The following is a 27,611-nucleotide window of genomic DNA, read 5'->3' as shown; positions in this document are numbered from 1 at the left end:
TGGTGCTGAATTCTAGGAGCATCTAGGGTCAGACGGCCAAGACAAAGCGAGCAGCAGCGCCTCGTCAGGCTCGGGGGGAGGGGGCGTGTGAGTGAAACTGGGGAAAGCTGGAGCAAGAACTGTCCGGCGCTGACTGGCCCCATTGGGGCGGGAGCAGAAGCAGCTCGGCTCGCTGTGGGGCGGGGGCGCTGATGCAACTTGAGGGCTAGGATGCCAAAGGCGACGAGGCACCGAGCTCCAGCCCTCCCGCAGCAGAGCCACCGCCCCTCGGCGCTGTGATTGGCCTCCCGCTCGCTGCCTGCCCCCTACCTGCCCGGGCACCTGCCGCCGGGCCCCGGGCGCCGCGGCAGGGCCAGGGAGGCGCGCAAGGGTATAAATAACAGGCGCGGCGCGGCGGGCACCCGGGCCTGCAACCAGCCATTTAAGGCAGCGGCGCTGGCCGCGCTAATTCATTACCTCACACCCGACGGGAGCCAGGGCGGCGCTCTCCCCCCCACGGGCCCGCGCAGCCTATGGGGGCCGGGGGCGGGCGCCGGGCCGCTCACCAATGCCAGCAGAGCGGGGGCGGGCCGGTGGCGGCGCCCGGCTCGCCGTGCCTGGGTTTCCCCTGCTGCGCGCGTCGGCTCCCGGGTGGCTGCCAGGCTGGGCTGGGGGACCCGCGCCCGCTCAGAGCCGAGGGGTAAGTGGGCGCCTGCGCCTCGCGGGTGTGGGGGGCAGCGTCCCCGCGGCGGGCAGGCGGGAGCGCAGGGCGCCGGCCCCGGGGAGCTGCTGGTGCCCCGGGGGCGCAGCGCGGAGCCGCGCCAGCCCCTTTGCGCGCGGCGCGTCCAGCAGCGGGAGCCGCCGCCGTGCTCCGGGGCTGCAGCGCTTGGAAGCTGCCGCGGCGCTTGCGGGGAGCCGGGCGCCTGCAGCAGCGGCAGCCTGTGCGCCGGGGAACTAGCAGGATGCGATGGCTGCGCGCAACCTGCCCGAGGCGCCTGTGCCAGAGTCAGGTGCGCGGGTTGCACGTTCCCTTTATATAATCCTCCCCCCCCCCCTGCCGGGGACAGAAAGCGGCGGGGACCTCTTCCTTATCAACCTCGCAGCCTGGCCTCTTGCCCCCTTTATTTGGGCGACGTTCCCGCTCCCACGGGGGTAGGAGGAGAGAGGCGCAGCGGAAAGCTGTTCCCCTTCGCTGGAGCGGCCATCAGACTGGTGCCAGGCAGCTGGGATCCTTCTCCAGCTGCATCTTGTCTAACAGTGCAGGATGGAGGAGCCCGTGAGCGTTGGCAGCTGCATCCCTGATCAGGACTCCTCCTCCCGCTCCTCTGCTTGGGGGACAAGCAGCAGTACCTGCCCGGGAGCGAGCTGGATTCTTGTGTGGTTGATGTTAGCAAGCGCGCCAGGGGTGGTTAGCAGCAGCCCAGCAAGGTTCCCTTCATTCCACCACTCGGAAGCGAGTGCTGCCTTCACCGGGCGCGTTCACCCAAGTATTTCAGATGATATCTGGCTCCGCATTAATTATGTAAATGTTTTAATTGTATTCCACCGTTCTTAGCCCAAACTACCCATGCCTGTTAACCAGAGCTTGGTTAGTCTCGCCTTAGGAAACCCTATTGTGTTTTGATGTAGAACAGGTAGTCACCTTATACAGCCTTTAGTGGGAAGAAAGGGTTCAGTTATTAAAAGCAGTCCAGTGTTAGAGCTTTGTAATATAAATCTACATAGAGCAGATCTGAACAGCCCTCCAAAAATCCCAGCTTGGGGCAGGCAAGAAGGCAGACTGCCCACTGACTGACTGCAGGTAGAAAAGCAAAATGCAGTATAAAAGGAGGAGAAAAAAATGTGAGGAAATGCGCAGTGTTGTGTATTAGCCAACTTTTTTGAGCTAGTTAATTATAAACATAAGTAATTGAAATTATTACTTCACGCTCTGGTAAAACTAGTGGCTTGTGAATGACTGCAGCTCTACCTTGGGCAAATAAGATTTTTTTCCCATTACCATTGCAAAATGTTAGTATTTGAATATTCAGTTATAAAAAACAGATTTTTTTTTGTATTCAGAAATTTGGTGCAAATTTGGTACATATTTGGTACAGTGCACAACTTCATAGTTATTCCATGGGAAACCTAGTGTTTCACCACAATCACTGGGAATGTCATTGGGGAAGTTAGTACAAAGGCTTGCCTTTCATTTTCACATAAACCAGGAAAACTTTGAAATGTGATTCCAAAAAAGATTTAATTTTCTCGATCTTGCTGCCAGAGAGAATCTTTTTACATAGCTCTATTTATGTCTTTTATAATATTTGCACATCTCAGCGGGGCTTCAAGTTTTTTTATGTTAAAATGAAAAATTGAGAACGGAAGGGGAAGCTTCCATTGTAAGTTGTGTTCTCAGGCTTAAAAGATGATTGTTAAGAAGAGCACAGGAATGAAAAGATTCCATTTGGTTCTTAAAATTTCAGCAATCTTTTCTTTTTGCCACTAGCCAAATGCCTTTCAAGATTAATTACAGCTATTTTCTCTAATGGTTGTACCGAGCTCTTTTATGTCTGTGGACCACAGCCATATGACTGCAACCAGTGTATCACTTGTGACTGCCTAAATGCAATGTTGCCTGTTAAGTATAAAATAGTGTAAGGTTTTATGGAGCCATACATAGAACAAGTTATAGATAATGTATATCCCCATATTTATTTATTACATTTAAGATTATTGTAACTGGGAAAAGGTCTCTATATCAAAGTTTAAGTATGGCAGTTATTTATACATCTTAATACAAGTTATCTATCTTAATACAAGTTTCAGCTGCAGATTGTGCTATTCTGATTTATTGTTTTCTAACTACGCTACTTATAGCCAAATTCACTGTGGCTTTTCCTCAACACTTTTTTGTTAGAGCCCTCAACTTTATACTAAAACAACAAGGACACACTAGTGCTCTTAAGGAGAAGCAATTAATTCTATCTGATGGTTATGTGTGTCACCTCTGCACAGACTAACAAACTTTACTGTATGTCTAGGTATAGAGTGACTAAAGGATAAACCAACTAATATTTTAATTTAGGTAACTATCTGGACTAAAATAAGGGTTCTGAGAGGAAAAGTTAGTGCAGTTCCAAGGTAAAACAGCAGTATGCCATCAAAATTCAAGATGTCTCTTGCATTACATAGTTTACTTATCATACAAGTCTAATTTTTCTTCACTATAATGATGTGCCAATATTTGCAAACTAATTCTGGTTTTCTTTGTGGGGGTTCCCATAACAAGAACATTACTTTCTTCAACGTTATGATTGGCCTAACTTCTCCATCTTACTCATGTATATCTGCTGACCCTATTTAAGGAAGATAGTCTATAATGTTTAGCAAAATATTTTTAATTTTTCTCTCTCTCTCTCTCTCTCTCTCTGAAAAGATCTTCTAATGTAGTGGATTTCAGTTAAATTAAACCTGTCTATTTTTCACCTGAAATGCCTCTTGTTTGTAACTATCTTAAATGATGGCATGCTTTTTATATTTTGATGGGTCAGAACAACAGTTAACATTACTTTTTGCTTGTCATGAATAGACAGTTCTGAGACACTTGTGTTTTAAATGCTTGTTTTAAAAGCCATCAAAAGTGGAGAAAAGGTTAATATTGGCTGAGATGAAGACCTACTGTAAAAATGTCTGTTACTATTGTTCCTTTTAGAAATATGCACTCAGACATTTTCTCAGCAATTGAAAGTTATCTTGTGCCTCATATTGGCACAGGGCTGGAGTAGACTGTGCAGGGGGCTGAGGAGGAACATTATCAGATTAAAAATGGAAATTATTGCAGTATATCTAGGCAGGAGAGATTCTTAGGCACTTCTTCTAGCCAGTTACAATGCTTGAGTTTTAACAAGATTCATGATGGGGATGTGTGTGCGCTAGTTTCCAAGTGGCTCTAACATCTTGTACTCCATTTTTGTTTTGTATTTGGTCCCACCCTTTTTTTTCTTTGAGATTGTCAGCTACTTTGGTCTTGGAAATGAGATCTGCTGATTTTCTGGGTTGGATGTGTAGCTGAACATTGTAATGCGCAAGTACTAGTAGCCCTTCCCAGACTACAAGAGCCTTTTTTTGCCCAAGTACTAGTGATATATTGTGTGTCAGGCTGATTTTGTGCTGATCTTGTTTTCTTGACATGCAGTAATTTAGGATATTTTAACTAGTGGTGTCCCCCAGGGTTCTTATGAATATTCCCTCTAATTTTTCCATCTGTGTGTGGAATACGTTTTGTTATGTGCACCAAGGCATGCGTAACTGTGGGATGTAAAATCCAAGGCCAGTTTCCCTGAGGGAAGTGCATGGAAACAGCATGCCGGATCTTGACAAGATATTAAAAGAAAATTTAAAGAACAGCCTTGAATGTAGTATTTATCCCAATTAGTGCTTTGAAAGTGCAAGCACTAACAAACTCTGCTGACAAAGGGATACCTATATTGGAATGACCTGAGACTTTTTGGTTTTGAAGTTAAATGTTAAGGACTCTTCATCTTGTAAGGGCTTAAAGGAATACCTAGTAGAGACAGTGTCTGCAATAGGGGTGTTAGATATAATGGTTTTTAGGAATCATGTAGCTGCAACAGTTTTTAACAGTTACACGCTTACTAAAATACTCCTCAGGAGCAGGATTGGCAGCCAGTGTGCTCCCAGCCCCACTCCCAGGGAGCCCTCTTCCACCCTGTGCTGGCTCCTGCCTGCTCCAGCACTGCTGCCTTTGAGAGGCAATGGGGAAGGGGGATGGAAAATAGGTGGCTCTGCAGGAGCTGGCATGTGCACCAGTTCCTACCTCCCCCCACCCTTGATGCCTTTGATACAGAGGCAGCAAGGTGTGTGTGTGTGTGTGTGTGTGTGTGTGTGTGTGTGTGTGTGTGTGTGTGTGTGTGTGTGTGTGTGTGTGTTAGCACAGGTAATGGTAGCATAGACGCAGTGGCATGGGCTAGCAACCAGAGTACATACCAGTGGTTGCTGGAGGGCTTGTACTTGCATTGTTAGCCTATATTGAAGTCTGTGCCAAAACATCTTCACAATGTTGTTATTCTCACTAGCTAGACTAAAGCTAATACGGGTTATACCTTCTCCTGCCATGATCATGCCTTCACTTGCAGTGCAGACATATACCCTTCACTCTCCTAAGCTAAGACAGGTTGGGATGGACCAGTACTTGAATGGCTGACCTTAAAGGAATTCTCATAGTTTCAGAAAGCACTACTGATGATTCAGCAATTGTTTTTTCCCCATGTTATTTGGTTCTGAACTGTTACCTGCACAATATGCTGTTAGATGTACTTGCTCTGGTGGATTAGAGGTAAAACTGATGAGGCCATTAATTTACAGGGTTTAAGTCCAAAAAGGACCATTACGTGTTATAGCCTGTCTTTCTGTATGTCATGGGTAGGGTAACCAGACAACAAGTATGAAAAATCAGTAAAAGGAGTGAGGAAACTGGCACCTATATATGACAAATCCTATGATTGTCCCCACAAAACCGGGACAGCCTCTCACCCTAATCATGGGCCATTAAATTTCACCCACTTACATCTATTTTGAGCCCAGCAACTTGCTTGACTAAAGTACAAAGGCATCCAGTCTTGCTCTGAAAAATCCACTGCTTGCCTCGATAGTTTCAAGGAAGAAACACCCTTGTTATTAAAAATGTGTCCGATTTCTAATTTGAGTTTGTCTAGCTCCATCTTCCAGCCATTCTTATGCCATTCTCCACTAGATTACCAAGACCTTTATTTTTCCTCCAGTGATGGTACTTATACACTGTTGTCAGTCAGATACTCCTTGGATCTTCTTTTTGATAAGTTAAACAGATTGAGCTCTTAGTCTCTCACTGTTGGGCATTTTCTTTAGCCCTCAAATTGTTTTTCTCTCTCTTCTGCAACCAACAGGTTATGACCACTAAAATCCTATAGTGCTTATTGTAATAGGGCTGTTAATTCCATTTTCCTGACCAAATTCCATTTTTGTTAATTACATTCTGATTGATTTCCTGCTAGATTTTTAGTTGTTCACAGTGCCCCTTGTGCGAAATTGTTGTATAAAATTGCAGTATGCTTTTGAACAGCTGCTGTGCTCCTCCCTCATTTTAGTGGTGAGTGAAATGATCTCTTACCTTACCTCTTGGAGTGCTGACTCCGACTCCTTGTTAGGTAATGTTTTGGAAAAGTGCTTTAAGATCCATGGAGGAAAGTGCTATAGAAATTCAAAATAGTACAGAAAAGAGATAATGATTGTCTTAGGCTGGTATGGAAGCTCTACCAAGGTTAGTAGCTTGACTTAATTTGGCCCAGGATTTTATCTGGAGTTAAAGGCTATTTTTTCTGGAACTGTGGAGCTGTTTGTTTAATGCAGTATGAGAGCATTTAAGAGGGTTACCAGGTTAAAACAGAGAAGGAATACTTGAAATTATCATTCTGACTATTTGTCCAGTCACTTCCTCGCAGCATAGCAAGGAAATGACTGGGCTGAACAGTTGTAGCTCCTTTCATGCTGTATTTTAATTCAAGTGAATTTGGACCCAGTCTTTTCATTGCAAAGATTGGAATATTGTTCATACAGCTCTATGAAACCTGTGGTGGGCCTGTTGGCTTGCTTCCTTCTTATGCATCGGCAATTGCAGAATATTGTACGCTTGATTCTTTATTCCATTACAATCCATTGGCACCACTGTCAGCAAATGGCAATCCAGCAGATCGGGGAATTGATTCAGTATCAAAGGAATCCTTGGGCGGTGTAGAGCTACTAGGTTGGAAAATAACTGTACAATTCAATTGCATACAAATGCATTGATATTGGCAGGTTGAAGTAACCATTTTCTGTGTTACAATGCAGTCGTGAGAGAATGTTGGATATGTGTTATGTAAATGCCAGAGATGTATGAGACTTATTTATAGAGGTGGAGTTTAGCAGTTAATGTGTTTTTGTGTTCAATAAGAGTATCTTAACTGGATATATCCTTGCTTTTAAGGGTTTACATAGGGGTGTGTTCTCAGGTTGTTGAAAGGGGGAGGTTTCTGTTTCTTTGTGATGATACAATAACTGAATTTACTTTGCGTATACTAGCAATCTTGTCATATTTATAAATTATGGAGGCAGTTTTGGTTTTTCAAGATAAACAATAATGACAATTTGGTTCTCAGATCACAACCACCTCTCTTTTTGGTTGCTTTAGTCTAAGGAATTCTTTTGAATGGTATGTATAACTTCAGTGCTATTTTGCAAACTAAAAGAAGCATTATGAAAGGCGTGCAATCATTTTATTTTCATTATTTTATTTCTGTGTATGAGAATTGGTGGCAGTGAGCATTTCAGCAGTGATCTTTATGCCTGGTCCATTGTGCTAGACACAAAAGTACACTTTAGCCACACAGTTTCTCATAAATCCAATGAAATTAATGAATTTTGCATGACTAAATCCCTTACAACTCATTTGAAAACTGTGGAAAAGATCTTTAGTCTTCACTCTGCAGCAAACAGCATATAGTCAACCGATAGCATTGCCACTTGCTGACAAGATGAGTGCTCAGCCTCTTGCAGATTTGGGTCCCAACTGAAAGAAATTCAGGCCAGAGCAGAGCTCAAAAAGGAACTGCATTAACTTTGATTCATACAGATAGCTGTAGTGGCACTACAAGGGAAGCATGCACTGAATTCCCTCAAACAACTACAGCTGAATAAGATTTTATTTCTCCAGTTGCTAAACCCTTTACTATTATGAATGTTGACCCAAAATGGGGAATAAATTCCATCTGAGTTCTGCCCCTACTGCTTTAATATGGCATAGCCACTATAAATGTAATTAAGGAATATTTTTAAAACAGGTAGATCAAATTTTGTGTAAGCAAAACATACACGCATGCTGATGTAATCAAGGAAAAAAATGAAAGGGGTTAGTGTTGTATTCTAATGTTGGGGGTTAGAGAGCACAACCTCCCAGATTTGATCCCTGCTGTTGCCCTTGTATGTGCGGTTCACGCATGGAGGTGCATCATGCCCCCTGAGGGCTACTTTGCATATCAAAGAGATACCTGCCTGATTTTTCTTTCTGTTGGACAAGCAAAGTGAGAGGATTGCTAGAAGACCTGTGCTGAGAGGTATGGATTTCAGAAATCAAGGGGGTGCTGGTGACAGGGTTTCTGGAAGAGTTGGAACCCGGAGAAATCGCGTAGAGTCTAGATGTGGTGAGATATGGTAGACATCTTGTTTGGGAAGCTGTCACCATAATGGTCCCCCTTGTTGTTGTACAAAGGGCTCATGAAGGTCGAGAATTCATGCTGATCACACCAGAGGCTCCACTGGAATGAGTCCCTTACGCTGGCCACAGCTGTAGGAGCCCCCAGATGGGAAAATGTGAGAAGAGAACCCTGTGCTTCAAATGGGCTCTCTCAACCTACATGCCCCTGTTTTCATGCCTTGTCATTTTGCCTTTGTGTTGCATAGTAGCACCTTAGCTGATGCCCAGCCGCCAACCTGGATGTTCCTTCGAGGAAGGGCGGTGCAGGCACATGATGGTGTATGATCATTAGAAGTAACTTATAGACTTCTGGGGTACCGGGGGGAGGGGTTGAGGGAGGAAGAACTGCCTCGTGGGAAGCCTGGAGTGACAGTACCCCGCAGCCCTCTGACTGGCTGAGTAGCCCTACTAACCCTAGAGGTTGCCTCAGGAAGTTGTCTGGGCCATCACACAGACTCAGCCCACTGATACACCAGATTTGCCTTCTCTCCAGTCTCTGGTCCCAGTCTGGCTTCGATCCCAATTCCTGCCTCTCAGTTCTAGCCCAGTACAGCCTCTGATCTCCAGTGCCAGACTGATGCTGACCCTGCCATAGGACCTGGCCTTGCCATTCCTACAATTCCTGCCTGGTGACTCCAATCCCTGGTGGTCAGACCTCAGCCCAGATGAGACTTCTACAACTGGATCTACATACAGGATCCCTATAGCATTATAACCTATTCATGGGACTAGAAGGAACATCAAGAGGTCATCTAGTCCAGTTCTCTGCACTCATGGCAGAACTAGGTACTATATAGACTACCCTTCATAGGTGTTGGTCTAACTTGTTTTTAAAAAAATCTCCATTCCACGACCTCCCTAGGCAATTTATTTCATTGTTTTATCATTCTTAACTATTAAGAAGTTTTTCCTAATGTTCTTTCTGCAGTTTAAACCCATTGCTTCTTGTAGTATCATAGATTAAGGAGAACAATTCTTCTCCCTCCTCTTAGAACAACCTTTTAGGTACTTGAAAATGGTTGTCATGTCCCTTCTCAGTCTTCTCTTTTCTGGTGTAAAAAAATCCAGTTGTTTCAATCTTCCCTCATAGGTCATGTTTTCTAGACCTTTAATCATTTTTGTTGCTCTTCCTGGACCTTCTCTAATTTGTCCACATACTTTCTGAAATGTGGCACCCAGAACAGGATACAGAACTCCAGATGAGGCCGAATCAGAGTAGTGGAAAAATTATTTCTCATGTCTTGCTTACAGTGCTTCTATTAATACATCCCAGAATGATGTTTGCTTTTGTTTTTCAACAGCATCACTCTATTGACTTGTATTTAGCTTGAAATTCATTATGATCTGAGATCCCTTTCCACAGTACTCCTTCCTACATAATAACTTCTTATTTTGTATGTATGCATGTGATTATTTCTTCCTAAATAGAGTACTTTCCACTTATTCTTATTTAATATCACCTTATTTACCTCAGACCATTTCTCCAGTTTGTCCAGGTCACTTTGAATTTTAATCCTATTCTCCAAAGCACTTGCAGTTCTTCTAAGCTTGGTATCAGCAGCAAACTTTAAAAAATACTCTCTCTGCCGTTATCTAAATAATTGTTGAAGATACTGAACAGACCCGTTCCCCAAACTGATCCTTGTGGAACTCCACTCATTATGTCCTTCCAGCATGTCTCTGAACCACAGATGAACTCTGTGGGAATGGTTATCCAACCAGTTATGCACCCACTTTATTGTAGCTAGGGATGTGAATGGTTAACTGGTTCCGGTTAACCAGTAGGGACTGGAGCAGCTTGTCCAGCCCCATGAGGCTAGGGTTACCAGATGGTTTCAAAAAAATACCAGACACACTTGATCTCAGATGCGGGGGGGGGGGGGAGGGGAGGCAGAGGGCTTGGCCGGCAGAAAGCAGGGCTGGCTGGAAGGGAGTGGGGAGGAGCGAGGCTGGCCGGGGGCGCGAACCAACTGGCAGGGAGTGGGCTGACCGGGAGAGGGAAGGAGATAGCGAGTGGGGGTGGGGGAGGAACCGGCTGGCAGGGATTGGGCTGGCCTGAGCGCACGCAGATCCCGGGGTGCTGCCCATCCCGCACATAGGGTCCTGGCAGGGCGCATGGGCGAGTCTGGCCGTGGGGATTCCATCCCAGTCCCACCCCCCTCTTCTTTACTGCGTAGTTGCGTACTGCCTGGCTAGTAGACACGCACAGGCAGCGTGAGCATGTCTACCAGCCAGGCAGTACGCAACTACATACTGATACTCATGATAATAATAAACCTTATTTAATTAGAAAATACCAGACATTTATATGTCCAGTATTTTCTCAGTTTGTTTCCCGGACAGAAGGCTGAAATACTGGATTGTCTGGTTCAAAACTTGACATCTGGCAACCCTACATGAGGCTCACTGCAGCCCCTGTCTGTGGCAGGCCCAGCCTGGCTCTCCTGCTGCAGGTTGCAGGCTGTCTCCCCAGGAGTGGGGCCATGGGGGCTGCCAGCTGCGCTCCCAGGGCGTCTTTGCAGCAGGCTCTGCAGTACAACTTTATCCTGGGAGTAGAGCCAGCAGCCTTGGGGAGGCTTCGCTGCAGTATAGGTTTTATGCTGCAGAGCCCATAGTATGTGTAATCACTAGGATTTTTAGCAGTTACTGTTACATTTCTGAATGACTTTTTACATCCCCAATTGTAGCTCCATCTAGGTAGTATTTCCCTAGTTAATTAACGAGAAGGTCATGCAAGACTATATCAGATGCTTTACTAAAGTCTAGATATACCACATCTACTGCTTCCCCCTTATCCACAAGGCATGCTGTCTTATCAAAGAAAGATATCGAGTTAGCTTGACAGGATTTCTTCTTTACAAATCCATGCTGACTGTTGTCTCATTTTCTGGATGTTTTCAAAAGGATTCCTTAATTATTTGCTCCATTATCTTTCCTGGCACAGAAGTTAAGCTGGCTGGTCTGTATATTCATCCTTATTTTCCTTCGCTACTTATTTGTCCCCTGCCCATGCCGGGACCTGTGTGCTCACCATGCCACAGTCCCCCTCTCCTCCTATCCCTCTTTTCCTTCTGCCACTTTTATAACTCCTTTTCTGGGAGTGGAATTTGTCATGGTATTAACATGTTAAACTCCATTGGAAGGTTGGGTAGGTATTGTTGTTCTGGAAAGTGTTGATGGCTGCTATCAACCATTTCTTTGATCTGAGGAGAATTACTGAGGTAGTTGAAACTTCTGGCTTTGGGTGTATGGGTATATTGCAATTAAAAACCTGTGGCTGGCTTGGGCTTGGGGGGCTCAGGCTAAGGGGCTATTTAATGAGTGTGTAGACATTTGGGCTTATGCTGTAGTTTGGGCTCTAAAAACCATGGAATGTGGAGATAGTCTGTCTATCCTGCAGTTAAACAGACCCTTAGCCTTAGCTCCCACAAGCCAGAGTTATCTGGCATTACTGATGTCTAATTGCAATGTAGATATACCTTATGTCATCCTCCCCATTTCCCGCCTTTTGTTTTTTTCTGATTTCCCCCCCCCTCCACTGAAATCAATAAAGAGTTCAGCTCACTGATGCTTAGAATATTCCCTAAATATTTTGAATTGATTGAATGTAGTGTTAAAAAGTTGTCATGCTACAGACAGAGAAATGCCATTAAGTTGCCATTCAGCCAGCCGAACAACTATGCATTTATTTATATTGATCTGCATATAAATATTCCCATTTATCCTGTTTGGCTGCCTTTCCCCATTTCCCTGACTGCTAATCAGATGGGATTTCCCCATAGACTAGTTTCCCTCTGCCCTGCATAAACTTGTAGTAGGGTCTGAAAACTCAAAGGGTTGGCATATATAGAAGCAAGTGCAGACCTATGATCTCAGATGTACAGTTGTTTGGGAGGCATAAATTATAGATGGGAGACGAAGTGAATAGTAGGAATCTGTTGCCTCCCAAATTAGAAATAAAAAGATCACCCTGGGATATGACGCTTGGAGGAATTGTTGCAATCTTGAAGTGAAGATTTCCATTCTGTGGGGCAACAGACTTCCTTATGGATGTAATCTTTGCACTGTCAGCTAAAATGTTTCTGTCCCACTCTGCAGGCAGAGAAGAGTCTGAATTCAGTAGAATTGCCACTGTTCTCTCCTTTGGGTGAGAAGCAGGCAATGTGGAAGCCAGTCAAAGGAGCAGTGGCTCACAGTGGTTATCCTTTTCATTGCAATTTAGGGTTTGGAGTAAATAGGGGCTGGAGGTGGTGTGGATAAGCTTATGAGAATTCCTTTGCAAGAGAGTCCGTAGCTGGTATAACTGCTGATTCCTTTCTCTCTACATCAGTGGCGAGTCCTACCAGGATTTGTTAATTTATTAGATATATTTGTGGACGAATCAGTGTTTTTCATATACAAGATACAAGGTCCCTTTTTTTCTGCTTCCTAGTGTAATAAAGGATTTGTACAGATTAAAAATCGTGATTAATTGCACACTTTAAAAATTAATTGCAATTTAAACTGTGATTAAACAGTAGAATAGCAATTGAATTTATTAAAATTTCTAGATTTTTTTTCTACATTTAAAAATGTATTGATTTCAGTTCCAACACAGAATACTAACTGTACCCGGCTCACTTTATATTATCATTTTTACTGCAAATATTTGCACTTTAAAAATATAGAAATAGCTGTTTTCAGGTCACCTAGTGCTATCTCTTATTGTGAAAGTGCAATTTACTTTGTTTTGTTTGAGTGCAGCTATGTAACAATGTAAAATTTAGAACCTACAAGTTCACTTCTCTTTCTTAGTCAGCCAATTGCTAAGATGAAAAGTTTGTTTGCATTTACAGAAGATAATGCTGCCTGTTTCTTATTTACACTGTCATCTGAAAGTGAAAACAGGCATTCACATGTCACTTTTGTAGCCAGCATCACAAGATACTTGTGTTAGATGTGCTAAATATTAATATGTTCTTTCATGCTTCAGCCACCATTTCAGATGATTGATTTTGCTCAATAACAATCTAAAGCAGCGTGGACTGATTCAGATTCATTACTATCATCCGAGTCAGATGCTACCTGATAAAGGTTGGTTTTCTTATTTGGTGGTTTGCCTTCTGCAGTAGAAGAACATATGAACGGTCATACAGGGTCAGATCAAAAGTCCATCTAGCCCAGTATCTTTTCTTCCTACAGTGGCCAATGCCAGATGCCCCAAAGTATATTCCACACTTTGTCCCCCTCAGATTTTAGAAGTCACTTCAGCTTCTTCGACGTTGGGCTGAGTTCTGTAACTATATTTAGCCACCTCACATTAATACCTTCTTTGTGTTTTGTCAGATCTGTGGTGAAGGTGGTGTTTAAAACCAACAACATGAGCTGGGTCATCATCCATGACTGCTATAACCTGAAATACATGGCAGAATGCGGGTAAAATATCGGGAGACCCATATTTCTCCCCAAAGGAGTTCAGTCACAAATTTAATTATTTTTTAGCATTTGTCATCAATATAGAAGCATATTCTCTGGACTGATGGCTGAAGCCTGAAGGGCCTATTGACATCAAGAAGCAGGTAGCATTATCTTCTGCAAATATAAACAAATTTATTTGTCTGAGCAGCTGGCTGAACAAGAAGTAGGACTGAGTAGACTTGTAGGCACTAAAATTTTCCATTGTTTTTTATTTTTGAATGTAGTTAGTTTTTGTATGTAACTTTACATTTTTAAGTTTATTTTTAATGGTAAAGAGATGACACTACAGTACGTTTATGAAGTCAGTTGAAAATACTATCTGTTTATAATTTTTTCAGTGCAAATCTTACTATATATTTTAGAAATGTGTGTCTGTCAGTAATTTGTCCAAGAGCTCCTCCTAAATGGTAAGAGCTAGGACCACCAAATTTAGTATGCAACTTCCTCTTATCATAACATAAGGCAAGATAAGGGTTTGGTTGATCCAGAACATTGGGATGTGCCTGGAATTACATTTTCTCATGAAAGGGAAGGGTCTGGTAGGAGGGACAGTTGTACTGCATAATGACCACAGGGGCAGCAAGGGGACTGGGACAACTATAAAACCATTGGTTAAGCAGGGGGCAAGTGTGGAGAAAGGCACAGCTATGTGCTATATATTTCTGAGATTTGCCTCTGTCTGTCCCTCAGTTGGGGGACATGCACCCCTCCCTGAGCCGTGCCTGCTGTAGTTGCAGCAGCCATGGACATAGACTTCTCACCTGGCCCCGAGCTGCTGTGGTGAGAGCAGGCTGGGTTGTCTCCTCTTCCTGAGGCAGGCTATGTACTGAACTCCTCATCCCCAGCCAGACCCCAGAACAATGATTTAAACGAAGAAAAACAAATCAGATCCCACCTATACCTGAGCAATGCTGGATAAAACTTGTAGAATTTATAATAAAATATTATAAAGGTGAGCACTGTACACTTGCATTCTGTGTTGTAACTGAAATCAATATATTTGCAAATATAGAAAAACATCCAGAATTGTTTAATACATTTCAATTGGTATTCTATTATTGTTTAACAGTGCAATTAAAACTGCAACTAATTTTAAAATCACTTATTAATTTTTAGTTAATCGTGTGAGTTAACTGTGATTGAGAGCTTGATTTTTGATGCTCTAAGCAGGAAGGGCATTTCCATAGAAATCTCTGACAGCCGTGAGAAAAGGCACAACTCTATAAGATCTTGTGTTTTAGATGGAGTAGTTCTTTGAAGCTGGTTTGCTTTTCATCTGAAATTTGACTTTCTAAGTATGCAATTGGAGCCCTTTTGATAAACTTTCTATAGTCACTGAAAATACTGTGATGTGAGGGTGATTTATTTATGGGTGAGAGGAAAAAGCTCACCTCAAAAAGGAATTATTTTAAGTCCATGGATATTCCTTCATTTAGCTATACCAGTAATGTGTTAATTTATCAGGTATATTTTATCTCCAGTTTGCTCACAGACTAATCCCAAACATGATATTCAAAATAACAGAAGGAATCATTTTTATGACTCATTCTTGGAGCCATGTTCAGAGGGAATGCATAAGTTAGTTTCTGAAATGTGTATGTGTAGATTTACTAGTATATACAAGAGAGTCTAATAATTGTAATAAATATGTTGAAAAAGGTGAAAGTTAAAGGAACACCATCAACTTTAAAAAATCAGGGTGTTAATATTGATCTATGAAATCCTAATTTGGCATAGTCCTGGCTATCTTTCTCTCAAGGAAACCTTTGTGACAGTTATAGTCAGCTGGGGCACTGGTGTTCATAGCTCTGAGATTAAAAAACTACTTTGAACATGAAGTAGTTCTACCAGGGGGGTCTTCCACTCCAGAATTCATTTTCCCACGGGTTTGACCACACTGGAGTTTGGAAACGTTTGGGCTACGTCTACACTGGCCCCTTCTCCGGAAGAGGCATACTAATTTAGAACTTTGGAATAGGGAAATCTGCGGGGGATTTAAATATCCCCCGCGGGATTTAAATAAACATGGCCTCCGCTTTTTTCTGGCTTGGGGAAAAGCCGGAAAAAAGCATCTAGACTGGCGCAATCCTCCGGAATAAAGCCCTTTTCCGGAGGATCTCTTAGAAAGGAATAAGGATCCTCCGGAAAAGGGCTTTATTCCAGAGGATCGCGCCAGTCTAAAGCCCTTTTCCGGAGGATCCTTATTCCTTTCTAAGAGATCCTCCGGAAAAGGGCTTTATTCCGGAGGATTGCGCCAGTCTAGATGCTTTTTTCCGGCTTTTCCCCAAGCCGGAAAAAAGCGGAGGCCATGTTTATTTAAATCCCGCGGGGGATATTTAAATCCCCCGCAGATTTCCCTATTCCAAAGTTCTAAATTAGTATGCCTCTTCCGGAGAAGGGGCCAGTGTAGACGTAGCCTTGTAGTCTGATTTTACTACCCTGCTCTCTTCTTAGGCTGCACCAACATTGAGGTTTGTTTTAAAATCTGCCACCCCTATTCCAGCATCATTGGGAATGTATAGGCTGGTGTCCAGTGTGTTTTTAACGAAGTGTAACTTAATTCTTTACAGAACACATCTAGGCAGCATGGTGGTAAAGCTGCTTGCAAGTGGTCTAAACTAACACTCCTACACATGGAGCTGCAGTGGTCCGAGAACTTCATTGTAGGAAAGATTTTGTTGTGACTTTTCCAGTTAGATCTCAGTCTGGCTTCTGCCATTTTTCTTACCTTATTTGTGCTCAGATAACTTGTAGTAAGGCACATTTCACAAATCAAAAATGAAATGAGAGTAATTAACTTTTTTTTTTTAAGATGTCTGGAATGCATGCTACTAATATGAAGAGCTGTCATTTTTTTTATTGTAACTTATTTGGATCTCTGAGTCTTTGTTTAAACTTAAAATATACAGTCGGCAGAGTATCATTTATGGACACGTTACATGTTCAAGTTTATCATGTAATACCAATACAAAGCTCTTTTGTTGTAATAGTCTTTGTTACAAGATTGCCTGTAATATAGGGCTACAAAAACCTAGCTTCAAGAAGTTCATTATAATCTCTTACAATTGAGTGCGCTCTCAGCTCTCAACAAAGACGCTTACAGAGAGGATGCACTCTGTTGGAAATAGGTATAAATATATGCAGTAGTTGTATATAAATTTGTTAACAGAGCCAAAATGATGTCTGGGAAAACTTGAGGATCTTGAGAGTTGTGTAGAACTAACCTAGGTGCTTTATTAAGATAATTAATTCTGCATTGTTCTGCTGGTGAACATGAAATAATACAGTGACATCTTAAAGTTTTTTGTCTGGGAAGCAAAATTTAAGAATGAGTTTGAGTAGAGAATTCACACAACAGTTACAGTATTGTGTAAACAATAACAAATCTGGAATACTAGAAAAAAGGAAACTTGTACTTCTGTTTTCTCCCCCCTTCTGCCTAAGGGTTAGAGATGTTAATCATTGGCAACATTAAATTTGTGTGCCTATTTGAGTGTGAGAATTCCAGTGGTACAGACTTTAGATGCTTGATGTTACGACCTGTACCCACGCAAGGAGACTGAATACCGCATGGATTCTACTGTGTATCTGATGGGTATTGGGGCAGATTGTCCTTGGCACCCAGGCTCTATTCTGGAAAAGGCCCCAAATAGATCAGCAGCTGTTGCACAACAAATTGAAGATGGGCAGCTGCTGTTGCAGTGTGCAGGGCACAGGCTGAGTAGGAAAAAGACTCAGTCATACCCACTTTCCTTCCTCTGAGGTTGCATTATATAATTTGGGGACTGGCCTGAGAGGCGGCAGAAGTTGAGCCAAAATCTAATTTAGGCATTCTATCACATTCATTGCGGATGTGTGTGAGCACTGGGGTCAACCAACAATGACCTCCCATAATTCAGGAGTAAAATCCGCACTCAAACGTGTGGTAGTCGCTACACAAGCTAACTAAACTGTGTTAAAAGGATGTGGTGTCTTACCCATTTCAGAAGTGAACACAGAGTTCAGACATAGAGCTTTCCAGCCCATATCCAGAGAGGGTTGAACTTGACTGGAGTTGTGTATTTTTCACTTTCCACTGATGAATGCCCTGGATCAGTGGTTCTCAAACTTTTGTGTTGGTGACCTCTTTCTTGCATCAAGCTTCTGAGTGTAACCCCTCCCCTCCATAGATTAAAAACACGTTTTAACATTTTTTTAGCACTATTATAAATGCTGAAGGTGAAGTGGAGTTTGGGTTGAAGATTGACAGCTCATGACCCCAGCATAGTAACTGTGCAACCCCTAGAGGGGAGTCACAACCCCCTATGTGAGAACCCCTGCCAAGTGTTGGAAGATTCTAATGGAAGGAAATTATACTGCGCTTTTGTAGTCTTACTTCCACGTGATGCTACCTGCAAACTGGTGCTATGTTAAATAGCATTATGCTAAAATCTCCCCAGAAGGGCATATCAGACATAGGTGCTGGAATTAAGAATGCTGTGGGTGCTGGCTTGAAGTAGTAATAACAACCTAAATACATGGTTTCTTCCTTCAGTACCACCACTGTACAAATTGTTCTAGCACCACTGTCCTATCAAAATTCTGAGAAGTAAAACAGGCGGACTAATTGAAATCAAATCTGAATAGCATCACCTGGAATAGGAATAAGCTTTTATAGTGCTATTACTTCCTGTAGGTGTTGACTGCAACTTACTGTAGCAGGTCAGGTCTCTGACTTTTGCCTCATAGTTTTGCTAACAGTTTAATGAGAACCCATGGCTGTGTGGACCTTGCTATCAGGCACTGAAAGTTCCATAGTGTGTTTTGGCATAATGCTGTTTCAAACATTTAGTGTGTAGAAGTAGGGTCCATGCTTCCATTTAGTGTGTCGCTAGTGTGCTTTAGAGTTGCACTCTGGATTGCCCCATGTTATCGCCACATAGACAAACCCTAACAGAAAGAATCAAGTTACTAACAGTAGGTGTAAGCTCCTTTCATTGACTACAGCATAGACTGTAGCATGTGGAAAGCATATTTCTCAAGGGACAACCTAACAAAGAGAGGGTAACTATGCAAGTTAATCTGTAGGGAAAGAACTGATTTTTTTTTTTCCCCTCATCTTTGTAGCATGATGGCTGACAATAAAACAAAGTCCATTAAACCTGCCAACAAGACTCCTCCAAAGTCTCCAGCAGATCCAGCAAAAGAGAGAGCAGCCAAAAGGCTATCTTACGAGTCAAACAGTTCGCATGAGGGTGCTATGGCAGCAGAACTTAGTGCTCTAGAAGAGGCTTTTAGAAAATTTGCCATCCACGGAGATACCAGAGCCACAGGAAAGGAAATGCATGGGAAAAACTGGTCAAAATTGTGTAAGGACTGTCACGTGATAGATGGGAAGAATGTGACGATCACGGATGTTGACATTGTCTTCAGTAAAATCAAGTAAGTTCCTTCTCTTTCCCCGCTCCCTTGTCTTGTTGTAACTTCACCCTTTCCATGTTTATATTACCCCCTCCAAACTGATGTGATTCATAGAATTAACATTTTATGAGCAATAGTAGGTACAGCACGCAACGTGTACCTCTGCCATCATTATGCCCTTTCATGTTTGCTTTATGCACTTTGAAAATGTTCTTTAAACTTCTGAGCAGCTGTCCTTAGCTGAATTGTTTCATGTCTTCAGCTACAGTACATTCAGGACAGATGCATGTTTATCAGAACAAACTGCTAAGTTTAAAAAAAAAAAAAAAAAAAAGCACTGGGTAAGTGTCATGAACGCTTGTACTAAAGGAACTCTGGCTCTGGCTGTAGTTTTGGTAAGTGAGGGGTAAAGCATGTATAGTTCTTTAGGTTTTAAACACACTTGTAAGCCAGAGGGCAGAATCACCAGCTGGGGCAGTTCAAATAGCAACCACAGGCTCTCTTGTTTTGCCTGTTGAAGGCTAAGAAGCCAATCTGATGGAGGTAATAAATAAGATTTTCCTGGTGGTCCTAATATTGTACGGCATGGGATGCATCTGCATCACAAATATGCCATCTGTGTCTCTCTTTTTGTGGCTGAAGCCTTCTAATTATCAGCTGCAGAAAACTGAATGGTGTACTGGTGGTGTAGATGCATGTCCATGCTGCCCATAGATTGGCACCTCCAAGCAAATCTTATTTTTTACTTCAGTGAAAATTGGAATCCTACCTCCAAAAAGGGGGGCGGGGGAGTGAAGACCTGATCCAAAACCCACTGAAGTCAATGGAAAGAAAGTTAGTTTGGTGGACTTTGTATGAAGCCCTAACATTGCTATCTTGCGTTTCCCCTTCAAACTACTCAAGTTTGACCATTTTTGGGAACTCCAGCGTATCAGTTCTTTAGGCCCTTCACCCTTCATTACATAGAAATTGTTTAAATTGCACAACATTGTGTTCTTCTGGGACAAATTTTCAGCAAGATTCCTTAACTTGCTTATAGTTTGGAGGAGTATATGTTTACACGTGCACTAACCCACAGTTTCATGTGCAAATGCTGGTTTGAGGCCATGCAGATTGATACAGCTGCACGTTCAGATAAATAGGCTTGCTAAAAACATGAACCTTGGAGCCCATCAAAGATAAGCAGTACAGAAAAGAAAGGACCCTTTACAGACTGTCCACTGTACATGAATCATGGGACATCATGTAACTACTACTTGAATGTGTCCATTGTTTGTTTGAACAATCTCATCCACTGGCTTTTTCTTAATGTTTGTTGTTTTCTGAGTGGGGAAAAATGCTGTTTGCAGTGTGTTTCTTCTTTCAGCTATTTGTTTCTTGCTCCGTCTTCAGTTGACAAACCACTGTTGACACTCCAATCCTTTTCTTCTTGGGTCAGTCTCTCACCATCTCTGCTCCCATGACAATATCTTTCTGGAGAGTTTGTTGCCATAACCAGGCTCTGTATTTTAATTAGACTCTGTTCGATGAACTCCCCTGGTGTAATAGATGGTGAAGCTTCGAGATGTTTAGGCTTTAATTTTTGTGAATTTTTAATGAATTTGTGTGTTTAATGAATTTAGATGGATAATGTCAGTGTTTATTTTCAAGTATTCCTTGCTTTTATCAATTTAAAATGTCTGTGGCTAGCCTAACAGGAAATGACAAACCCTCGGGCTACTTTCGCAGGCCTTTTTCCATGCAGTAAATGATGTGATAGGTCTTTATTGTTGAAGAAAAAAATAGTCAGTGCACTATGTTGATGGATCCGGAGGACTCAGACCTGATGCCTACTGGTGTGTAGTGGATTCACTTTTGTTGTGAGGGAGTGTAATGTGGTGCCTTTGGAACATGGGACTAGAGAGAGAATGAACTTATATAAACACAAGACACTTCCACTTCCCAGTGATCCTTATGCCCAAGGAGATAACCGATACGATGTATAAAAATAGCTCAGAAACTTGTGATGTCTCAGCCTTTGTTGGAACTACAGATCTGCAGCTATTACAGGGTTAATTGCTTCCCTCTTTAGGTATGGGGATCACTGAGTCTTCCTTCCTTGGGGTGTTGGCTCTTCTGCCTGAAAGAACCCTGTCTTCTGACTTTTCTCCTGGCTCTCTGCTTCCTTTTGGAGCTATGTGGTATAATTATAGCAATGTCGATTCCAGATCTATTCAGTGTGGGTGAAACCAGGCACTTGCTATGCTCTCAGATGAAACCGCACAGAAAAATAAGACACACACCACATTTCCTGTGGGTGTACGCGTTTCAAAAAACAATCGCTTCCTATTTGATCTCAGTTCTCATCCACAACACTTTCAAAAGACAAACCTGTGAGCTTAAACTTACAACTCTGCTAGACACTAAAAATCATGGACTGAACAGAGGTGCTGGATTTATGGTTTATTACACCAATCTATAACTCACTGCCTCTTTTCATCATACTACTACAGAGGTGTTAATGAGCTAGTCTACCTTGAATGGTCCTTTGGCATATTTGCTAACTAGTTATGCTAAATCATCTCTTCCATCTTGCGTTTTGCTGTGACATTCTTGATTCCTTTTCCAGACTAGAAGGAGAGCTCTGTGTCCTTTGAATACTTGTCTCTCTTCTCCCCCCCGCCCCCCAAACAGAATTTGGCTCAATAAAAGATATTACCTTCTCCATCCTGTCTCCTTGGAGCTGTCAGCCAAGGATAGTGCTGAAACAAAGCAACTTAGCCTCTTATCCTGTCCCCCACCCCTGGTCGGTCAATTGGAGAAACCAGTTTTCCATTATTAATGTGCACACTCGTTGCCTCCTTAATGTCATTCTCCAGTGCCCAGGTATGGTGGAGTCGTAGGACGTAAGTGTTGAGTAGCCACTGCTGGCGGTCTGGTTTTCAGAGTCTTCTACCCAACAGTGCCAGGACCCAGTATTAACCTTCAGGTACTGTTGTTTGTTGATATCTGAAGTCACTGCATTTGTAATAGTTGAAAGATGGAATAATAAGCTTTTCTGTAAATTTTCTGTATAAATTATTATTTTTAGCTATGACACTTCTTTTTTGTATTTTATTGGTGGAAATTTTCAGCTGAAATTTTCAATGAAGACAATTTTCTGACCAGCCATGCTCTTAAGGTATAACTGGAAGTAAGTATGTTAAGAAGCGGCTAACTGACAAATTGTATCGACTAAACGATTAGTTGATAAGGGCCCCCCTGTGGCTCTGCTGTTTAAATGTAGTAGGAGCTGGGAGTGCAAGCGGTCTGGCTCTTACGCATTTAAAATGCAGAGCCACAGCAGGGGTAGGTACGGGACTGAGCAATCCAGGCCCCATTGGGTCCTAGACTGCTGCGCCTCTGCCTCCCCTGCCCCCACCCCCTGCATCATGGAGAGGGTGCTGGGGGGAACCGGCTTTTAAGCCTGCTCCCTGAAGCACCAGTTCCGGCTTCCCCTCCGATCCCCTGTGCTGCCTCTGATACAGAGGCAGTAAGGAGGGCAGGGAGTGAGAAGTCAAGTAATTAGAAGCCTGTGGAATCTGGAAACAATTTAAGCTTAGTGAAATCAGTTTTCAGTCAGAATCACTGTGTCTATATGTATGTGGCTGCTAGTCTGGGATGCAGGATAGCTTCTGAAAATAAGGAATAGATGATCACTGCTGACTCCTTTTGTTCAAAGTCATCTGAATGATGGAGTTAGTTCAGTTGTTCCGAGATACCCTTTTATGCTACAGGAAATAATTCTCTTCCTCCCCCCCCCCCCCCCCCCCCCCCCCCGCCTCCGCAGAGTGCTGGTACTGGTCGGACACACTGGAACTTTCCTTAGGAGGTGCTGAACACCTTGCAGGCTCTGGCAATCTTTCTCAACATGAACAGTATTTATTGGACTAAGCAAACATAATCTATGAAGATTCTAGTGAATCTGCATGGTTTGAAAGGCAAGTTTCCTTGTGACTTTTTAAGGAAGTCCAGCTAAGGTTTATTATAATACACAACATTGATGATGAAATCATGTGATAGCTTAGTTACTGTTAAAATGTAAAATTCAGAGTCACTGTCAGTCTCCAGGTGAATACTTGAATTCAGACTGGATTGTACTTATGTTGGTGGTTTTGTGGGAGGAAGATATACAGGACAGAATATGAATTTAACAGATCTGGGAGTGTCTAGCTTCTGAATGTAAATTAGAGTAAGAGGAACACACAAAAATAGAGATGATTAGAAAAATATGAAAGTGTATGTTTTTTTTTTTTTTTTTATGGGGAATGTGTGTTTTTTGTTTGATAATCATCTGGATATTTGAAGACACTTAAGACACCACCCATAAATCCCAGATGTTTGATGGATTTGAGTACAAATTACTATAATCTAATATTTAACTCTAGAAATGCATTATTTGCAAGGTCCAACTTACTTTGTGATCATGCAGAAATTTCAGATTCCTCAAAATTTAATTGGCATACTTTTCAGTTTATGGTTTTGCATACACATTGAGATTTTAAACATACTTTTTCCCCATTTGTGCGGTAGAACCCCATTAATCCAAACTGATAGGGGCTGAGGCTTGCACTGTCAGCCCTGTGCACTAATGATGAAATACAGTTGCAGCAAAATGTCTAGTTTCTAAAAAAAATTGCAGGCAGGAAATAATACTTGAGTGTTTATATTGTTCCAGCAAATTTTTCTTAAATAGGCTTTCTCTGGCTTTACCAAATTACTGCAGTTAATAAAATTACATTATTACTTTTCTGCAATTTTTCCATGTCCTGTGTACAACTCAGTTGCAATTATTTGACAGTCATCTTGTGATTCAAGTAGGGCCTTTATTATTTTCTATTTGATCCCTGTTCATTGCTCTTCACTTTAAAAACTTTGTCACCCAGTCATAGAATATAAGCAGAGATTACTAGTTACAGACTGCAGATAGTTGCAGGGTATTTATGCATGAAGCATGCAATTTGGTAGAAATTGGGATTATCAACAAGAAAAAGGACTAAATTAACAACAAATAATTAAACCAGCTCTAGTTTAAAAAGGTTAAATTAACCAGTCTGAGACAAACTGGGAAACCAATTTCTGATTTATGTTCTATGTACTGCAAAAAGCTCATAAAGACACATTTCTCAATACTGTATTGGCAATATCATATGAATATTGAACACTGTTATTTCATTCTTTCTTGCCTGTATAGGCAAGTGGAATTATTCTAAATGAAAATTTTACAATATAGTATGGGATAAAATAATATACTAAATGCAGTAAGCAAAGACTGTGAAACCATTCCTTGCCCCCCACACTTTCACAGACAGAACTGTTAGGTGGAAAGGCTCATTGCCTCCCTGAAGCTACCAGTAAACTATTTAAATGATTGTTTATCAGATGAACATGTTCAACTCGTCATGTAGTCTCAGTTTTGTCATCACAGCCTGCAGTCTTCACCCCCACCCCCCACATTCCTATAGATGGTATACTATGGTATATTGCCTGTGCACTTATTTATATTGCCAGATAATCCTGGTTTTAAAAGTAGCTTTGTATTTCAGCTTCCTTATGTGTGATTTTTATTATTGTTTTACTGTCTTGTATAAAATCAGCAAAAGCAGACCAGTACATACCACTGATAAGCAGGAAAAGTTTACCTTCTGGGAAGCATAATTTTTCAAAAGGTCATCAATCACTCTTTGCATTTTTGATATTATAAGTCAAAGCCAGGCGCAACCGCAGTTAGGGATGTTAAAAATTGAATAATAGGCTAACCATGTAACTACTGAACATTTCATTTACACGGTTACCCATGCTGCGGATTCAGGGTTATCCTGCCCCAGTTACCCTGCAGCAAAGGCTCCCTGGGAACAGGGCCACCAGCCCCTGCTGGCCTGGCTCCCGAGGAGGTGGCTTCGCTGCTGCAGCGAAATGACCTCCCTGGGAGAGTAGCCAGCAGTGAAGCCTGCTCCCCTGGAGTGCAGCAGTGCAGCCCTTGCCCACTTGGCTCCCAGGGAGGAGGCTTCAACGAGTGTAACTGACTGTCAACCGATAAACATGAAACAGGTAGTCGTTTGCACTTCAACAGAGAGTAGTTATTAATGGTTTACAATCCTGCTGGAAAGGTATAACAAGTGGGGTTCTGCAGGGGTCTGTTCAGGGACCGGCTCTGTTAAATATCTTCATCAACGATTTAGATATTGGTATAGAAAGTACGCTTATTAAGTTTGCAGATGATACCAAGCTGGGAGGGGTTGCGACTAATCTGCAGGATAGGGTCATAATTCAAAATGATCTGGACAAATTGGAGAAATGGTCTGAGGTAAACAGGATGAAGTTTAATAAAGACATATGCAAAGTGCTCCACTTAGGAAGGAACAATCAGTTTCACACATACAGAATGGGAAGTGACGGTCCTGGAAGGAGTACGGCAGAAAGGGATCTAGGGGTTATAGTGGACCACAAGCTGAATATGAGTCAGCAGTGTGATGCTGTGGCAAAAAAAGCAAACATGATTCTGGGATGCATTAACAGGTGTGTTGTGAGCAAGTCACAAGAAGTCATTCTTCCACTCTACTCTGCGCTGTTTAGGCCTCAGTTGGAGTATTGTGTCCAGCTCTGGGCACCACATTTCAAGAAATATGTGGAGAAATTGGAGAGGGTCCAGAGAAGAGCAACAAGAATGATTAAAGGTCTAGAGAACATGACCTATGAAGGAAGGCTGAAAGAATTGAGGTTGTTTAGTTTGGTAAAGAGAAGATTGAGGGGGGACATGATAGCCGTTTTCAGGTATCTAAAAGGGTGTCATAAGGAGAAGGGAGAAAAGTAGTTCGTCTTGGCCTCTGAGGATAGAACATGAAGCAATGGGCTTAAACTGCAGCAAGGGAGGTTTAGATTGCACATTAGGAAAAAGTTCCTAACTGTCAGGGTAGTCAAACACTGGAATAAATTACCCAGGGACGTTGTGGAATCTCCATCTCTGGAGATATTTAAGAGTAGGTTAGATAAATGTCTATCAGGGATGGTCTAGACAGTATTTGGTCCTGCCATGAGGGCAGGGGACTGGACTTGATGACCTCTCAAGGTCCCTTCCAGTCCTAGTATTCTATGATTCTATGATCCCTAGTCCCAATAGCACCCCATCAGAAGACAGACACATTTTTTCAATATATTGGATGGTGACTTTTGATGGGAGGACCTCAAAGTAATTTATTTAGCGTGGATGTTCCTGTAATTATGGAAACCGTATGTCTGCCTGTATGCTAGGCTAGTGCTAAAACGCTTTGCTTTAATAGTAGATATTTCACAATATTAGCTCACTTGATTGCTGCTATTTTTTCTTGCATCCTCTATGCTTTATTTTGGAGGCATATTTATTTTATGGTTGCCATACCAAAAAGAGCAGGCTGGATAGTATTGTAAATTTTTTTTTTAAAAGAAATACATGAAGCTAACGTTCAGTAAAGTTTGGACTGTAAGGTTCCTTAGGCATTTTTCAGCATTGGGGGTCAGCTGCCTTCCTTTTTAGAAGGGTGTTTCTTCAAGTGCTTGCATGTATCCACTCCAGTATAGGTGTTTGCATGCACCATGCACAGCTGCTGGATTTTTTTTCCTCCTTAGTGGTATGCAGTAGGTGGGTTCTAGCCCCTCCCTCCGGTGTTGTGCATTCAAAGCATTGCTATAAAGGACTCTGCCAACCCTGCTTCCCTTCATTTCCGTCTTACCGCTCGTGACCGTTTCTGGAACCCTCATTGCCTAGGCAATTCTTCTCTTAGCGGATTGTCTCTCAATTTTAGTGTGCATAGTGTCATTTCAGTAGTTTCTAGATCGTTTGGTCTCATCCGCTGTTAGATAGTGGAGTTGTTCCTCATCCTAGTGCTAAGCCTTGGTCATTAGGTTTCAAGCCTCGTGCTTTGTGCAGTAAGTCTGTGCCTTTGAGTGAGCCATACTAGAGCGCCTCAAGTGCTATGGGGAAGCTCCCAGAGGAGACAGCTGCCAAATTTGCATGGAGTCGAAGCCCCCGCCTTAGAAGGACCAAGCTGGTCCATTTAAAGGTCCTCCTCATGGAGGCGGCCCTAAGGCTGGCCTTAGAGCCATGCTTGGATTTGCACCAAGCACTTTGGCCTCGGCCCAGATCACGCCTCTATTGACCCAAGTGTCTCAGTGCTGATCCTCTTCCCAGTGTCCAAGAAACACTGCAAGTACCAGGAGAAGAGCAGATCTCTAGTGCCAAGGGAGATCAAGAACAAAACCTATGCTGAGCTGCTCTCTGGTATCTTACCATGAGGTGCCTGCACCTACTACCACCACCATCCTATGATGCTTTCTCAGAGTTAGTGCACTAGCCAGTTGTCAGTGTCATTGACACCTGAAGCCGCCTTTGCAGCAAGAGACCTTCTAACCCTGCTGGTGCTGGGCTCACTGGAGGTTGTCCCCAAGTGGAAGAGCATCTCTGCCAGTTCCGTGCTGGGTGCTGTAACAGCTGGGAAAAGGGAAACTG

The 27,611-nt window shown here is 42.6% G+C and overlaps 1 protein-coding gene across 4 annotated transcripts in view; it reads left to right on the top strand.

Moving 5' to 3' along the window:
• The first annotated feature begins 411 nt into the window (after nt 1–411).
• Nucleotides 412–27,611, top strand: part of TPPP (tubulin polymerization promoting protein) — a 93,540-nt gene continuing 66,340 nt past the window's right edge. For 2 of the 4 annotated variants that reach the window (XR_012901825.2, XM_006113044.5), the window contains exons 1-2: nt 412–679; nt 18,815–19,129. Coding sequence is in view for 3 of the 4 variants with exons in the window: in XM_006113044.5 (XP_006113106.3) it covers nt 513–679; nt 18,815–19,129 (482 nt within the window). In the remaining variant the exon portion in view is untranslated. Of the gene's footprint in view, nt 680–865; nt 990–1,096; nt 1,502–18,814; nt 19,130–27,611 lie in introns of those variants that run through there. The other 2 variants (XM_006113045.5, XM_075921559.2) reach the window with 2 other exon arrangements.

This window comes from Pelodiscus sinensis, chromosome 2, assembly GCF_052426305.1.
Source record: "Pelodiscus sinensis isolate ZL-2025 chromosome 2, ASM5242630v1, whole genome shotgun sequence".
Classification (NCBI taxonomy): Eukaryota; Metazoa; Chordata; order Testudines; family Trionychidae; genus Pelodiscus; species Pelodiscus sinensis.
Note: the sequence above shows the minus strand (reverse complement) of the source record. Positions and strands in the feature narration are given on the sequence as shown.